Raw genomic sequence first — 16,256 nt, forward strand, 5'->3', positions numbered from 1 at the left:
CACTTGTGTTCGACTCAAACAATTTTCACTATGTTGCACTGCCATCCGATGACAAATTTAGAGTGTTTCAGCCCTTCAGCTAACAGAAATTTAATGACATTCTGCTGCTCCACATCGGTGCAAATCTTCAAGAATGCTACCATCTTGTTTCACTGATTCCCAGCATCCCGTTCGCAAGTCAGGCGTGCCAGGTCTATCTGATAATTCTAAGACACCACCAAAAACTAACAAAGAAACGCAAACTTCGTCGAATTTTTGTATTTTTTTTCAAATACAAGTTTTCCAGTTATCTATTGACTAGAGCTTGTATATTAACAGGTAACAGTAAGTTGAACGATCGCTATCTATAGCTCATATCCCATACATGTAAGCGACAATTACATCTACTAAATTCGTTAATGCACTCAATCCCTGATCATAAAGGTAATGAGAACTTGAACATCCCACATGTGTAGTTCGTATGATCCTCTGTCTTTTCCAGAGTTCTTGGCTTACTCCTCTTAAACAAGACATTAAGACTCGAACCTCCTTTGCATAAGGTCGCTTGGGATGGTCCCGATGTTTGGGGAATTCCAACAGTTCTAAGCTTGCAGCCCTGTAGCTTTACTTGATTTTTTTTTTTTCCCTCAAGGGAGACATGAAGTAAGTCGACTCACAGGGATCCGAGTGTGTTGTAAGTTTAGAGCAGTTTACAATTTCTATGGATAAATTTGTATCATATCTGATAAATTTGTTTCGGGTAAGTTGTCTAAACACCTGTCTTTAAGGTAGTGTCATGTAAAAGACGGTTTTACGCAGCTAAGCGTTCACTTGCTTGACAAGAAAGGAAGAAATATCTAACTTGACGCTCTAAAGGTTAGAACATGACGGGTGATTGTTGCTGTTTGCGTTTCTATGTAAAGATATATTTAACTAACAGTGGTCAGAACATTTGAGTACTCGCGACAATCAATGTTGGAAAGTTTCGACACTTCTGCAGTTTTGCAATTCGTAAACGTATTATATTAGTATCAAAGCTAAAGGGTTCAAATAAACTTACCAGTGTATACATTTATAATTGCAGCAGAATAGTACGTAATTATCAAAGTGAAACTGCTCCAGTGCACTTAGTCATGAAGAAATACGAAGTACCTTTGATAATGACGATAATACGAAATGCCACTAACAAATGCACCCTAGAGGATTTGATGTGCCTAGAAACTGTTTTACGCGAAAGGGTTTTTAAAGTACATGGGTTCATTAATAAGTTCAGGTGTTGTTCAACTTTTTCAGAAAAGAAAGAACTAGTTTGTAAAATAAATCCTAAAATTTGACTCCGTGGGACTTGGTCTCAGCGTCATCGATTTACGTCAGCTAACTTTTTTTTCTTGTGATGATAAAAACTAAATTGAACAGTTTAAGCAAGAACTTGGAAATGGCTGGATATGATTGGATTCTAAAGCCGGCATGCATTAGTGACTACACAGTAACCTTAAGGATTATCATTTTCTAGAGTTGGAGGCCCAACAAAAAGCACAGTAGAATAATTTTCTAAGACTTTGGAAGTGTTATAAAAAGAATAATTAATTTGTGGGATGAACAGGACATATTTCTAATATCTTGTAAGATTTTATTGTATGAATGTGTTTCTTAGATATGCCACATATCTATACCTGTATTGCTCCATTAAAAAAAAAAAATATTTAAAAGAAATGTCGGAACTCTCCATAACAAGTGTCGGTATTTCGCAAGAAAGTTGGGAAAACTCGACATTGCGTACCTGTAGCGTTTGTGGAAAGTTGAACAGATTTCTATTACGTTTGAGGTATGATAGTATAAAAGTTACAAGGACGAATATATAAAGTATTGCAGTATGAGGAATCATTTCGATGCAGCTAAATTAAAGCTGTCTGAAGACGAAAATATGCTTATCGTATCGGGACTGCTCCAAATTACTTTATGCCATTCCAGCAAGTTTTGATCCGTAGTTTTTATAGCTCATGTCTCGTAGGCTACCCTAAACGGTATAATAAATGCCAATATTCGTTTTATCCTTAGCTATATATAATATAATATAATATAATATATAATATAATTACTTTCGTAAACACACACAATAAGCGAACAACTGGACGATTGAACTCTGCAAAGGGAATGATGCGCGACTCCAAGCAAGGGATAATATTTTCAGTAAAAGCTATTATCCTTTTGTCATAGGCAACCAACATTTCCTTCCTAGTATGCGGGTTGCATGGAAGCAAGGGAAATTAGATTTTAAACTAAACATAGATAGCCACCCAGTCAGGACGAGTTAAACGCTTTAGCAACCCATTACAGAAAGCAAGATTCAGACATTTGTTTTGTTCGTGATCGTAGTAAAATCTAATGAACACACAAAATCTCTAAACAGCGAGATGTGGTAACTTCCCAAATAGCCACAAATGTTACCCATCTGGTGATGATACTTTTTTTTCTTCTTTTCTTTTGCTTCCGGAATCAAGTAAAGTAATGAATTTTGTCATATTCTAACAATCCGTGCATAAACGTTGAGCAATATGTTAGTTAGCTGTTGCGAAATTTAACAAAGTCCATCTGTGTTTTGGACTTTGGCGTAAACGTAAGTAGAATTGTACCATTTCTTAGTTGAACTCTATCAGGCTGAAGGACATGGATGATTAATGAAACTGAAAGATTGACAGTTAATAGAATGAAAATGTGATAAAGATTGAAGAGCCTCTACAAAATCCAAGCACGACATTGCACTACAAACTCCTATAGCGAGAGATCGAACCAGGGACTTCATGCACTACAAAACAATTCTCTACCACTCACCACTTAAATTTAGTTTTATTACTATACTTTAGTACAGTGATAAGCAAACTGCAGCCTGCAAGTGTTTCATCCAGCCCACGAATATAATAATAATAATAATGTAGTTACATTTTTCGTGTAATTCTCGTGACGCAGAATGATAACTTCTAGACGAAATTTTTAAAAATCGGCGCATAAACTTTGTACATGAATTTACGAAACACGGCAAGCTGTTTCGAGAATAGAGACTAGAAAATTTTTCAATAGACGAGACGAAACTTTTACAAAATTTACGAGATGATGCGACAGTACCTTAGCAATCACTATTTTCGTGTATAATGTGTGTATTAACGTGGCACTTCTTTTGCAAACATAGTCCAGGAGTTACATAATCACGTCTCGTATGACACAAAGGAGTTCTTGCAGCTACAAGCTGCCGAAACTTTAAATAATAATATTCCTAGCTCGAAAAACTATGAAGTCCTCGCATTATTTCTGACTTGTTTCGTACCGTAGTGCAAAAACAATCACCTTGAAAATACTTGATCTCAAAATAGGTCTGCACGAATAACAGTAAATAAAAGTAATGAAAAACAGGGGAAAAAGTTGGAGATATAATGCAAGGTGTTGAAATGAGGGTAATAATTGGGTGTTACTTAAGGGGGGCGTATCCTCTATATACACAGAAGGCAACATATCTACATTGACAACTGAAATTGCAACATTGTCCTAGTTGCAGTGAACCAAACACAAAAGGTCAAAAATGCCTATAACTTAATACAGTGTATATGTGTCAATATCAGCTAATGTAACTTTTATTTGTAAGCTACTACGATGCAATTAGACGCGATTTCATGACTTGTCTACGTTTTTAAACTTCATTTGACACTGGTTACATACAAATGTACGACCAAAAACCTGATTGTTTCAAACCTTGTATACGTCAATTTTCTTTTTTTCCATTCGTTGTTTAGCTTCCATTTTAAAAGTGAAAAGTCTCTTGCTTTTTGATTTTTTTTTTTTTTTCAGTGTTATTACAACCCATTTGCTTTTAGTTGATCCTGGTTGGGGCATAATTTTAGGCGTCAGGATAGATTGAATCTAGTTGAAGTAAAGAATAGGAAACTTTAGTTAAGAAACAGGAGCGGTGACTAGTGATGGGTAAATTCCCGGGAATATATTTTTCGGGAATATTCCCAGGGAATATTCCCGAGAAGATTCCCAAAATGGGAATTTTTTCCGGGAATTTATGTACAATCGCAAAGAAAATTCCTTTCGATTACTATATTATGATTTCAAAGTTAGTTTTTTTTTTTTAATCACAGTATATTATTACTGTTGTCTCCAGAGGATTCTTTAAAATGTATGTTCTGAACGGTACTATGTTACTTTATTAATATTTTTTTTATATTTAGAGAGTACGCATAAATGTACATTTACTTACAATATGTTCTATGAAAGTAAATATGTGGATAAAATCGTATAGTAAGTCCACATATTTTTACACCGCTAACAGTTTAAATTATAAGTGGATTTTCTAGACTTCACTCTACTACTGATATTTTTGGACATATTAAATTAATCACATTAACACATTAATCATTAACATATTAATTATAATCAAATTAGATTAGGTAACTGCCAGAAGATACATGTCTCACCAATTTATCAACATTTGCGTATACATTTATGTTCACAAAATTTGCAAGATACTGACATATTTATCTGCGTTAATTTACACGTAAGAAAAGTCAGTCTCTCTCTTCAGAAATTCGAGTCAGACACAGGTGACAGGCCGACGTCTATTACTAACGATGGTTTGGGGTGTATTTATTAGACTTCATCTCTACTTCCACATAATTTTTACATTACTTTATAAACTGCTTCCTTTTCATAATTTGTAAATTAGTACTTTGCTACTTTTTAGTGCAAATGGAAATGGAACTAATAAGTTATATGATTAGTTATAAAGTACAGTCAACGAGTTTAATTTTTTAAAACTCCAAATTATTTAAAGCCTAGAAGTAAATCATAATAAATGAAAATAAAGTAATTAGTCATACGGTTCTTATAATTTGGGAGATAAAATAAAGAAATGGAAATAAATTCCTTCCCGGGAATTTATATGCCAGGGGAAAAAACCGGGAATATTTCAACTTTTTAATTTTCCTTCCCACCGCCCATCACTGGCGGTGACCAATCACGTACGCAGGAATTTATTTCGAGCGGGGGTCCAAAGGTTTTCGAGTGAGTCCAAGTTCAATGTGAGGATAAATTATATTACAATTCGTAAAATCTTCCCTAAAATTAGTCTAAACTTACAGAAAAGATGGGATTTAGGAGGCGTACGGACAGCTTGTTTACGTCCCTAGCAATGACAATGGTTGATGTTCTATTGATTAGATGCCATCTCTCAAAACGGTTCCCCGACTATCACAACTTCTTGAAGTGTAGCCGAGGTTTATGAAATTCAGCTTTGAATTATAATTAGGAAGTTTCATTGCAGTGTGAACCACGGTAGAATTTCCAAACCATGCGAATTCAACACCGAAAATGGAAGAAGTGTTAAATTTTGAAATTTCTGGTTTCACTAGAGCAAAGATAAAAGATATAACCTGTTCCTCGGACCTTAAATCTGTATCAAATAGCGATTATTTGCGATCTCTCACTGCGCTATGGAGATTAGGGATGAGCACGAACGAGTTCTCTTTGAAACTTGAATAGACTTGAAACAGACATCTTTGAGCTCGACTAGAAAATTTCCTGCAACTCAACTCTAATTCGGATCTAGTTTCGAGTCGAGTCGAGCTAAATCCAGTTACTCCTGTGTGTAGTTTGAAATACTCTCTTAAAATATCCTGTATAGACAATATAATTATCAATGATACTGCTACTACTAGGCCTACTACCTCAACTTAATAGTAGTAATAGTATAAAAACACAGTGTGTAACAATGAAAAGTAGTCGATTTGTATCTGAATATTAGAAACTAGTTGACTGCAGATTTCGGTCTTCGAGAAGTCTTAAGGAGGCAAGGACATCGTTCACGAGGTTCTGGGTTTGAGCTCTGGAGGAGGAAATATTCGGGTTCGAGCCAAAAGGTATGGGGCGCCAGGCAATCGTGTTCAAAAGCGCTCGGTCTAGATTTAGGGCATGCTTCAAGGTTGCCAATGGCTAGAGTGTTTCGGCTCACAGCTCATCGACTATCGAGCCGAACCGAGAAGTATGACGAGTCAATGGCTCGTCCCAACCGAGTCGGCGTAAGCCATCGGCTCAATTGAACCGAGTCGATGGCTCATTCCTTCCGAGTCGGCTTAAGCTGTTTGCTTAGTTGAACAGAGCTGAGCCGGTTGACATCATTATCGGGGTTGGACTTCTGCTTGGGCTCAAAACTTCGGCCGTACAGGTGTCAGTTTTCATGGTAAGAACTACAGTATATATTTATATTGATGCTTACGACATTTGAGGATGTCTCGTTATAAAAATCTATTATCTCGTTGTCGAGACGAGACGACATGCGAATAGTGTCCTCTGTCGTGAGCAATAATAAGTTTTCCACATTACTGGTTACATTTCTCATGACTTTCGGTTTCCAGTCTAATCATGCCGATTTCAAAGCGAGCTAAAACGAGCTGAACGAGTGAACCATTTATTAAATTCTACACGAAACTCGACCTCAAAAACCGAGACTCGTCTCGGAACTCAACTCGAGAAAATTACCTTTGACTCTATTCAAAACTCGAGTCGAATTAGTTGAGTTTTATTTAGACTCGTGCCCATTTCTAATGGAGATAAATATTGAAACCTGAAGTAGTAAAATTCTGCCACTTCCGGCTTTAGTAGAGATGCGGGTGCAGATCTTTTCAAAACCCGAATCGATTCCAGAAAAGTTTATCGCCATCTCTTATAGTTTGTTCTATTCGATCAAGGTTAAAACCGGAAATGGTTAACTTTACCACTTTCAGTTTGAATAGAGGGTTAATTGATAAAATGCGGCACTGAATTTCGGAAAACCGTTTCTACGTATCTCTTATGCTGTAGTAGTTGTCAACAAACCGACTGACATAAATGATCTGTAAGACTTCTGATACGTATGCATGGCATAGTTTGGAAGTCTAATAACCCTCCCCGAGGATCTAGTGACTAGCGCGTGTGTTTGATGCACACAGTCATGCCTTCGATTCTCAGTAGAAGAGCACACAAATTTATTTCACAATCATCCATCTCGTTTAGATTAAATAAAGGGCATAATCATGGAACGTTAAACTAAGAAATGTAACTTTTCTTTATTTTATAGTCTAAAATGAAATTTCTCGTGGTGCCTCCCATGATTATATCCTTTAGGCATACAGATGATTAATGAACGTGAGTGATTACGAAAGAATTGGTGGAATGAGAATATGACAAGAAATGGAAAGAACACTGAGAACCCACAGACACGTCCATCACAATCCCGCGTGGCTAAGAATTTAACCATGAAACACGAGGGGTTGAGTAATCTACCACTGAACTACCCCCCCTTAATTCCAAAGCTCTAAACGTATTTCTGACTGAAATTTTGCTTCCTGCTCACCTTAGTACAGAAAAGACATGTTAAACTCCCTTAAGTTAATTGAACGCAAGACAATGAACAAGTTGTCCTAAAAAAAAAAGTAGCAATTTAACGGGTTCACTACGTAAGGGTTTGTTTATATAGTGTGATATTTTCACAGTATTGAAACCGAAAATGATTGCTTTTTTTCGCCACTTCCGATTTTAGAAGATTAGAGTGGAGATGGAACATGTTCTCGTTGTTGAACTATAATGAACACATAACCGTGAAATAGTCCTGAGTTTCGGTTCCGAAGCTGGGACTGATCCCGCCTCAAAAGAATATACTGGGCATGGAACAAAATTTATTTCCTCATAAAATATACTGGTTCCGAAACCGATATTGAAATGGATACAACATTACAGAGAAACGAGGTAGATTTTATAACATCCGCTGAGACGTTTGATTCGTTGTGATCTTTTGGTTCTTGTGACAAACTGAGTAAGCTTAACTCATTCGAATTACGGACTACGGAAGGCTATGGCCAGCTAAACCACTGTTATTTGCGTGATGTATGGTTTGCTTCCATTATTCTTATTTTCCATCTATCTAGACAGCATTTCACTCCTTTTAATTCAACTAGCTGTCGAGGCCGTATCAACAGCAAATATTCCGTGACTCACGTGAAATCGAATATCGAACTCAGAACAATGCAAATAAAGCCTTGCTTATGAAAAAAAAGACCTTTTTAACGTTTGCTTTATATTTTTATTTTTTGTAAACAGCTACTAAAATACTCAACACACACATTTATGTTTTAATCCTTTTAGGATTTATGGTAACTTCTGTAGAGCAGTGTTGTTTTTGAACGCTTATTTAGGTCTCATAATAGACATTTAAACCGGATTTTCTTATTGGTCAAGTCAAGCATGGACCAATAAACATCCTAGACGCGATTTGGAACCAGTTGGATAACTTGGCGGCGCCAAGTGGGGTCGGAGGGGCGTGATTTTTTTTTTTTTTTTTTTTTTTTTTTTTGTTAAGGCAAATTTCAAAACTTCATCACGCCTTTAGATTTCAAGATATCAAATTGAAAGTTTGCATACGGATTGTGTGCACCTTTGACTATTTATTTTATTTTATTTTTTGAGATCTCTACGTGAACTCAGGCCTGGGCGCGAGGGGCACAAATATTCCGAGGGGGTGATCTTCTTTTAAGAAAAAATCAGTTTTTTCCCTAATTTCCCGATTCAGATGTATGATACGGGCATGCAAGTGGTACCGTTGGAAAGGATGCTCTATTTTGAAAAAGAGGAGGTATGAACCATGATCTTACGATAAATAGTAAGGAAGCAGTAGCTGTTTGAAAATCTAACATTTACCTCAAATAGTTGAAATCCTAAAAGGGTTAAGAAACTGATTCTATAGCTGAACTAGAAATCTATGGTTGCATAACGGATTGAAATGTAAAGCGCCATGTTTTGACCTCTTAAGCGGAGATCCTTTCTTTCTATATTTGTGATAACAAATGTTTCTCATTAAAAGACAATTCTACCAAGCCTCGTTAAACGAATAAAAGTTCTGTAGAGTTTACAACTAGGTCCTCGTTAACAACTGATTAACCGCAGTTGCAGAGGATTGTAATGTGATATGTTGCAAAACTCTTTATATACTACCAGTGCAAGTATACCCTTCAAGAACAGACCACACCAGCAATTGAGTCACGAATTCTAGCCTTGCTGAATCATCGTTTCGGAATACAATTAACAACCTAACGATACCAAGAAGCAATGAAGCATGTCGTCTAAAGAAATGCAAAACAGAGTTAGCTGCAAGTTTTTACTTCTTCTTGCTGTTCATTATTGCAACTTGCGAGTTAGCGATCTTGATCGGAAATTGATGAATACAAATTGGCAAAAAGCAAATCACGTGCGCTTAAATTTGTTTTCAGCTCTAATTGAACGGACCGTCAAGTTTTATCACATTAGAAATACCGTGCTGTGCAATGAATTAGTGTGGATTTATAGAATTAAGCGAACTAAGCTCTTGTGGATGGTATTCTTTCAATAAAATTTTTTACTATAATTAAGGAAATTCCGTATGTACCCGTTAAACAATTTCATATTCGAAACAGCCAAAGGCGGATCCAGGGGGGCGATTGGGGCAATTGCCCCTTCTCAGAAGATGAAACTTTCTTATTTTATATATAAATACCCCTAAAACCCATCCCAGAGTTTGGAGCTCTTAAAAGTCGCTCTAAGAGCATTATTACAACCAACCGCCCCCCCCCCCCCCTAGAAGTCCGCCCTGGATCCGCTCCTGGAAACAGCAAACATTTGCAATTAATTTTAGAGGAAAGTAGCAGGGGTCGTAAAGATAACATTTGAGCATTCATTTGGCAGAACTAAAGAAGTGTCTGAAAAAGTCTATCAAGCTAGCTGATCGCGAATTTCGAACACTCTCTCTTCCATTGTGAAGCATAACTATTCGCACGCACAACTGTGATTTTTAGGACTGCTCACCCGCAACGAATAAGTAGTATTATATATTTTCTATTATTATATTACAACTTCACTACGTCACTGTTGGGAGTGTGTGCGCGCGTCATCATTAAAGACAAACCACAATCTACTGTATGAACTTTTTTTTTATATACATTTCATAGGGTTAAATGTTTTTATCAGAAGAAAACATACTAGCAATAAATTACATAACTTTTAGTAACAGACTAGAAACTAGTTTCTCGAAAACTACACATGAGAATGTAATTTTGTTCAGTTCCAGTTCATCTATCGATTAATATAATGTACAGGGTGACTCAGTATCTCATATTTTAGAGGCTAGTAAAACTTATCGCAAATAGAAAGTTCTTTGTGACTTATAGAACAGCACAAACAATAATTAAGGACCTGGGATATCACAAAAGGTATAGGTGCCACGGATACTTACACACACACACTCAAGCAAGAGAATATGGGCTATTCTCTTAATGTGATGCGTCACCAATTTATCCATCTTCCTAGACGTACTTCATTCGACGGAACACCTCAGCTAATTAATACGCATCTGCACTTGGAAACTGGATAAATGCTAGCTGATCCGACTTGGATGGGTTTGGGGGTGGTTAATGTCATGATTCAAACCTTATTCCTGCAAGAACAGGAAAAGTTTCACTAATTACTGCTGTAATATCAGAAGTATACATACCACAACACCAATAAAATCCTGTCAACTGTTTCTACCAAGGCTACCGAACGAGTTTAATCTGATCATCTCTTATATGAATTACTGTAATTAGTTTGCAAATTTGATAGTAGTGTCACCTGTCACTTGCTTCATCTCCTCAGTAACTAATTATTTATTTAATTATTATTATATATTATTTAAAAAGTGTATGGAGAATTTACCCATGCTCCAGGATGCATCTTTCTTACGTATCTAAAATTAGCTACCAATTTAGTCTTGGGCGCCCGGAGGGCAGGGCGGGGCCCGAGACCCCCGTGGCTAACGAAAACAAATTTCTTTAGATTTCCTTAATACAAATAAAAAAGAAGATATAGCAACCCGGGAGATGAGCCCCCTCCTAGAAAATTCTCTTCGAGCGCCCATGAATCTAGTCAAACTTTTGAAGCAGACACGTCCTCCCGTTGCAGTTTAAATTTTTTTTCTCTTGTTAACACACTCCGCTACAATGTATATTCTTATTTCTGTTTCTGATATTTCAAAATACTACTTGCAGTCTAATTATACTTTTTTTTTTTCTTTCTTTCTTTTTCAGGATGTACTTGCAGACAGTACCATCGAGGAACTGATCTTGGGAATGGCGTCTCAGATTTCGGAACGTGAAGACCACGTCTTGTGTTCCGATGTCAGAGATAAACTGTTTGGTCCAATGGAGTTCTCCCGTCGAGACTTGGGTGCGCTGAACATCATGCGAGGAAGAGACAATGGACTTCCAGATTATAACACTGTCCGGAAATGTTTTCGTCTTCCGATGGTATCCAATTGGAGTGATATCAATCCGGATCTTTACGCCCGAAATCCAGAATTGTTTAAAAAGCTCAAAGATGCTTACGACGATGATTTAAACAACATCGATTTGTATATTGGAGGCATGTTGGAGTCCAAGGATGGGCCTGGAGAATTGTTCAGAGCTATCATAAAGGAACAGTTTCAAAGGATAAGGGATGCGGATAGATTTTGGTTCGAAAACACCGAAAATGGGTAAGTATACGTTATTTCCTAAATGGTTAAATGAGTAAATATTTTAGTTTGTTTCAGATGTGCAGTTAGTATTCTGCATTCAGAACTTTGAGGCGAAATCCTGTAAATGGTTGAAGTTTTTCATAATCTTGCTTGAACTGGGATATACAGATTCTCAGAAGTGAAGCTGAATATTCGTCTGTAGCCTGTTTCTATTAGAATTCTTTCGAAGTAACTATTTTTGTTTTCATCAGATTAGGAACTGTGTCGCGAGTTGGATGACCCTTTCCAGAGGGCAGCATCTAGCCCGCGGGCCGTAGTTTGCCCATTATTGTCCTAGCAGTAGGCGTAGGCCCAAGAGTGGGGAAATCGTATACGAACTAACTGCTAGTGTTAGGCTTACGTTGTGGTTGGCCACTTTGCGAGCGCATGTGTACCTCTAACTCAGTTGCCAACGGAACTTAGTTCAATTGTGATTAGGAGTACGAAGTCGAAACTGTTGGATAAATTAGTGCAAATTGTTGGTTGCCCAACGTAGGCTTTTAAAACTATACTGGGCGAATGTATTTCAACTTTATTTCTGAAATTCCAACCATGATGGCAATTATCCTCCGTAGCAGTACACATGGTAGATCCTAGGGTATATTTATGCTGAGATTTTCATGTTTTCTTTGAAATGATCAAATGGTTCATTATCCAGGCCAATTTAAATGTCCCGTGCTTTGTCGAAGTTGATTACATAAAACTAGTTCTTTCCCCTCCCCTAAGCCATCTGTTTGCTGTACACTGTAGTTAAAACCTTGATTTAATGAGAAGTTTCCACTGAACTTTGGTTGCTCAATTAACTTGCAATTACACAAATTTTAATGCTCAAATCTAAATATATGGCCACGGCCTGTTAATCGTAGTATGCTTCATTGGGGTTGGCGGTAAACCTTGTTGAATATTGCACTGTACTAAAGGCAAACTGTGAAAAGTGTTTGTAGTTTATATACTGTGTTCACCTTGTTTAGTCACCAAAGGGTCAATCCATGGTTAGTGATCGAGAGAAAAGGGAAAATTGCCGCTCAACCTTTTTCAAAAAAAAAAAAAAAAAAAAAAAAAAAAAATGTTCAGAAATGTTGAGTCGATATAAGAATACTTCCAGACCACAATTATTTATTTATTTAGTTTGTTTTACAACATTGCATGACGATGCAGCGCCTGCTATTATTTTGCGTTTTCTCGACTTTAGGCGTTTACGTTGTTTTGAATATCTCAGCATGTATTTGTCCTACCGAAATGAAAATTGCTTCTTACGATTATACCCTTTAGGCTAAGGGAGACTGATTAAGGCAAGTGAATGATGGGAAGAATGGGTGGAATGAGAATATGGGAGGAAGAGAGTACTCCGAGAAAATGAACGATGTCCACCACACACCTACTTGGCCGGGAATCGAACCAGATCCCCGTACACGAGGTAAGCATCCTACCACTGAGCCCCCGTGCCTACGTAAATAGGTTTAATACTATGTAAATTAGGCTTTGTCATATTTAAAACTATAACTATTTTCTGTTACCAGCAGAAACGTGAGCGCCAGCCATTGTCGTAAACTACATATTATGATTTCTGGCCTGGGGAGGGGGGGGGGGGGCTTCGAAACGGCCATTATTTCATTTAATACATTTTGTAAGTATTTAGCTTATTTTCAAACTTTTGATATTCATCTTCAAGATAATTATTGACTAAAATTCATAGATGTGATACGAACCATAGTGTTTAGCTTCTAATTCAAAGCAATCAAACTTATTTTTACGAGCAAATATGTAATAAGACAGTAAGCATTGTTACATTAGGATGGGATAAAGTATCAAATGAAGGTGCTGGGAATTGTAGGTGAGAGAGAAAAAAAGTGTAGTGAAGACTACATCGGGAAGAACAGAGAGGATGATTGAAGATAGACCTGAAGGTATCACACTAATAGCTATGGAGGGATTTCTTCCTGGTTCACCTACTAGCCTCACAGCAATATTTAAGATTTCTACGTTATCAAGATTGTAAGGCGAAACAGGAATTCCCGTTTTGACTATACCTGTTTCGCCTACTGTTAAAGGGAAATTTTTGAGTGGGGGATTTTAGCTTTATGTGAATTGCACTTTTGACCGCTTCCTACCTCCAGCAACATCAGACTTTCATTTTCCTGCGGTCTTTGCTTCAATAACTTCAACCACGTAAATATATTGGAATGATCATGAGACATTTTTCTATTCCGTTTTGAATGCCATCCCTCAACACTGTTAGTCAGGTTCTTGCCCCTTCGCTGTCGAACTGATTCCACAGTACTCTAAAACAAAAGAAATAACTAAAAATAATTACAGAAATTCAATAATCGATTTGAATGATCTTGTAACTCTATCCATTATAACTCTGTAACGTACTACAGGAATAACTAAACATTTCTGACAAGCTAAACACTTAATTCATTAAAAACTAAACCAGTGTTAGTTTTGATTATGGTACTTGTACCGATTATGGCCTGAGTCCCTAATATGTACACCCACCATATCTCTGCAGATTTACGTTGGTGCTACTAGATGACAGTATAAACTGTGTCCTCATGACAAGCGTAAACATATTTGCGCAGCTCAGAGGACATAGTTTATATTGTCATCTAGTAGCACCAACGTAAATCTGCAGATATGGTGGTGGGCCATATTAGGGACCCGGGCCATAATCGGTACAAGTACCATACTTAACGTAGCGTAACTAGAGTATTTCCATGTAATATATTTCCTTAATATTGGATATATTTGTTATATTTAATATTATTTCTATATACATATATATGTTTACTGTGATTATTTATTTAGTGTTTATTTATTTTGTCTGTTATGTATCAAGTGGGGGAAAAGGGAAGGGATTTGGTTTTATAAAACAGGTGAATAGTTTTTCGCACGTGTGTCGTAAGATTAAAAACAGGTGATTTGACAGGTGTTTTCTTGAATTATCTACAATGAAGAAAGTAAAATCAAAATAGTGTACTAAACGTAAAAGGAAAATACATACATTGATGTTACTAAAATCTTAAATCTAAAGTGCAACGTTAATTACTAATGTAAAATTTTCAATGGAACTAAACGTTCGAATTTTGTACTAAATAAGATTCGGAAGTCATATTCTATACGCTTATGCTTCTCGTGAATATAGACATAAATAAGTGAAGTAGGTGTACAAAATAGTTAAGAAATTCAGATAATGCGATGTAACGAAATCCATTATGACATAAAATAAATAAGATAAAAATCTGTATCCACCTTGCCAACGCAGGATGTTTAATACTGCAGTAGGGAACATTTTTCGAAATATACACAATTGTGAAAAGTAGGTTAATTTTGATAGTGATACTTACAAATGAAACTTTTCATCTATCTCCTCTACCCACGTTTCCAAATGATGATCATGGAAAGCATCTCTATTATGAACCATTGGCGCGTCTTCTTGCAAATGGAGAACAGTCATCTATATTTTCCAATGTAACAAGCGAGAGAACTGTGGCCCGACGAATCTATTTCCTAACACCTTTATCTTGGTACAAAGAAGCCAGTCCCAATGATTGAACCTTCCTCCAAATATACTGTGTGTAATGAAAGAAACTTCCACACACTGTAGCGTTCGGGAAGACGCGAATCACAGTATTTATAACGGCTCTTTCAAAGTAGATTATAGCTTCTGTAGGATTGAAAGAAAAACTAATATTAATTATATGAAAAGTAGCTTTTGTTGTTATGCTAAACTGAAGTTTTATTAATCTCCTTGGAAGACCATTGCAACAACCAAAAACGATCATTATTGTATCCTTTGTCAAATAAGAGCTGTTTTCAAGAGTCTCATTTTGGACTTTTTGTTAAACTTGACAAAACTACCTTTGGTTGTATACAGATTCCCCAGGAGAACAGTTCTCGAAAATTACTACTATATACAACGTTTCATACTATCGATAAGAAATGAAATTTCAATACATTCCAAACTATGTGTTTTTAAATTGTTCGAAATGGGTGACAGTATTAATTTCCAGTAATAATTGTAAACTTTTTAATTTTATTCTGTATGTAACCACATCAATAGCATTTTAATTTCGATCTTTTTACGGTAAGAAATATTTTGTGAAAAGTAATGGAAATTCAGAAGGATCCTTCTTTGTAAATTTCTAAATATTGATCGATGGAGGTGAAGAATATGTTCAATGTTTCTACTTAAAATCCAAAATATACTTTGGCTACTACATATGTCTGAAATTATAGTAATTACATAATTTTTTAATGAATGAAAGTTCCGAATTTAAGGTAGTTATTAATTAACATATTAAAATACACTAACACGTACATATATAAAGAAAGTGAGTACTTATGTGTTTTATGTATGTAAATAGATAAAAACATCACACAACTAGACACGTATGCACAAAATAATATGATGGCGATACAAAAACTTCATGAAAAAATGACCCCAATAAATTCCTTCAAATTGGAAGCATTTGATATGTCAATGGAATTTTAAAATAAATCATTGGTAGTGATTAGTGTCTGAAAACGTCGAACTTCATTGGGCTAAGTTCTGATCCCTTAAATCCCTATTCTACAACTGCTTGAAGTTCGAAAATGTTATTGTTCCCCTCGTTTACCTTTATTTTCAATATTCCCGCGCAAACAGCAGCTTGAATGTGTCTCTTCACTCTTTTCACTTTTATACCTT

The 16,256-nt window shown here is 36.2% G+C and overlaps 1 protein-coding gene across 2 annotated transcripts in view; it reads left to right on the top strand.

Annotated features, from left to right (window-relative positions):
• Duox (dual oxidase) overlaps positions 1-16,256 on the top strand; it is a 458,692-nt gene that overhangs the window by 357,304 nt on the left and 85,132 nt on the right. For both annotated transcript variants that reach the window (XM_081740305.1, XM_081740304.1), the window contains one exon: positions 11,100-11,545. In XM_081740305.1, the coding sequence (XP_081596431.1) occupies positions 11,100-11,545 (446 nt within the window). The remainder of the gene's footprint in view (positions 1-11,099; positions 11,546-16,256) is intronic.

The sequence above is a fragment of the Thermobia domestica genome, chromosome 15 (assembly GCF_964235325.1).
Source record: "Thermobia domestica chromosome 15, izTheDome1.hap1.1, whole genome shotgun sequence".
Taxonomy (NCBI): Eukaryota; Metazoa; Arthropoda; class Insecta; order Zygentoma; family Lepismatidae; genus Thermobia; species Thermobia domestica.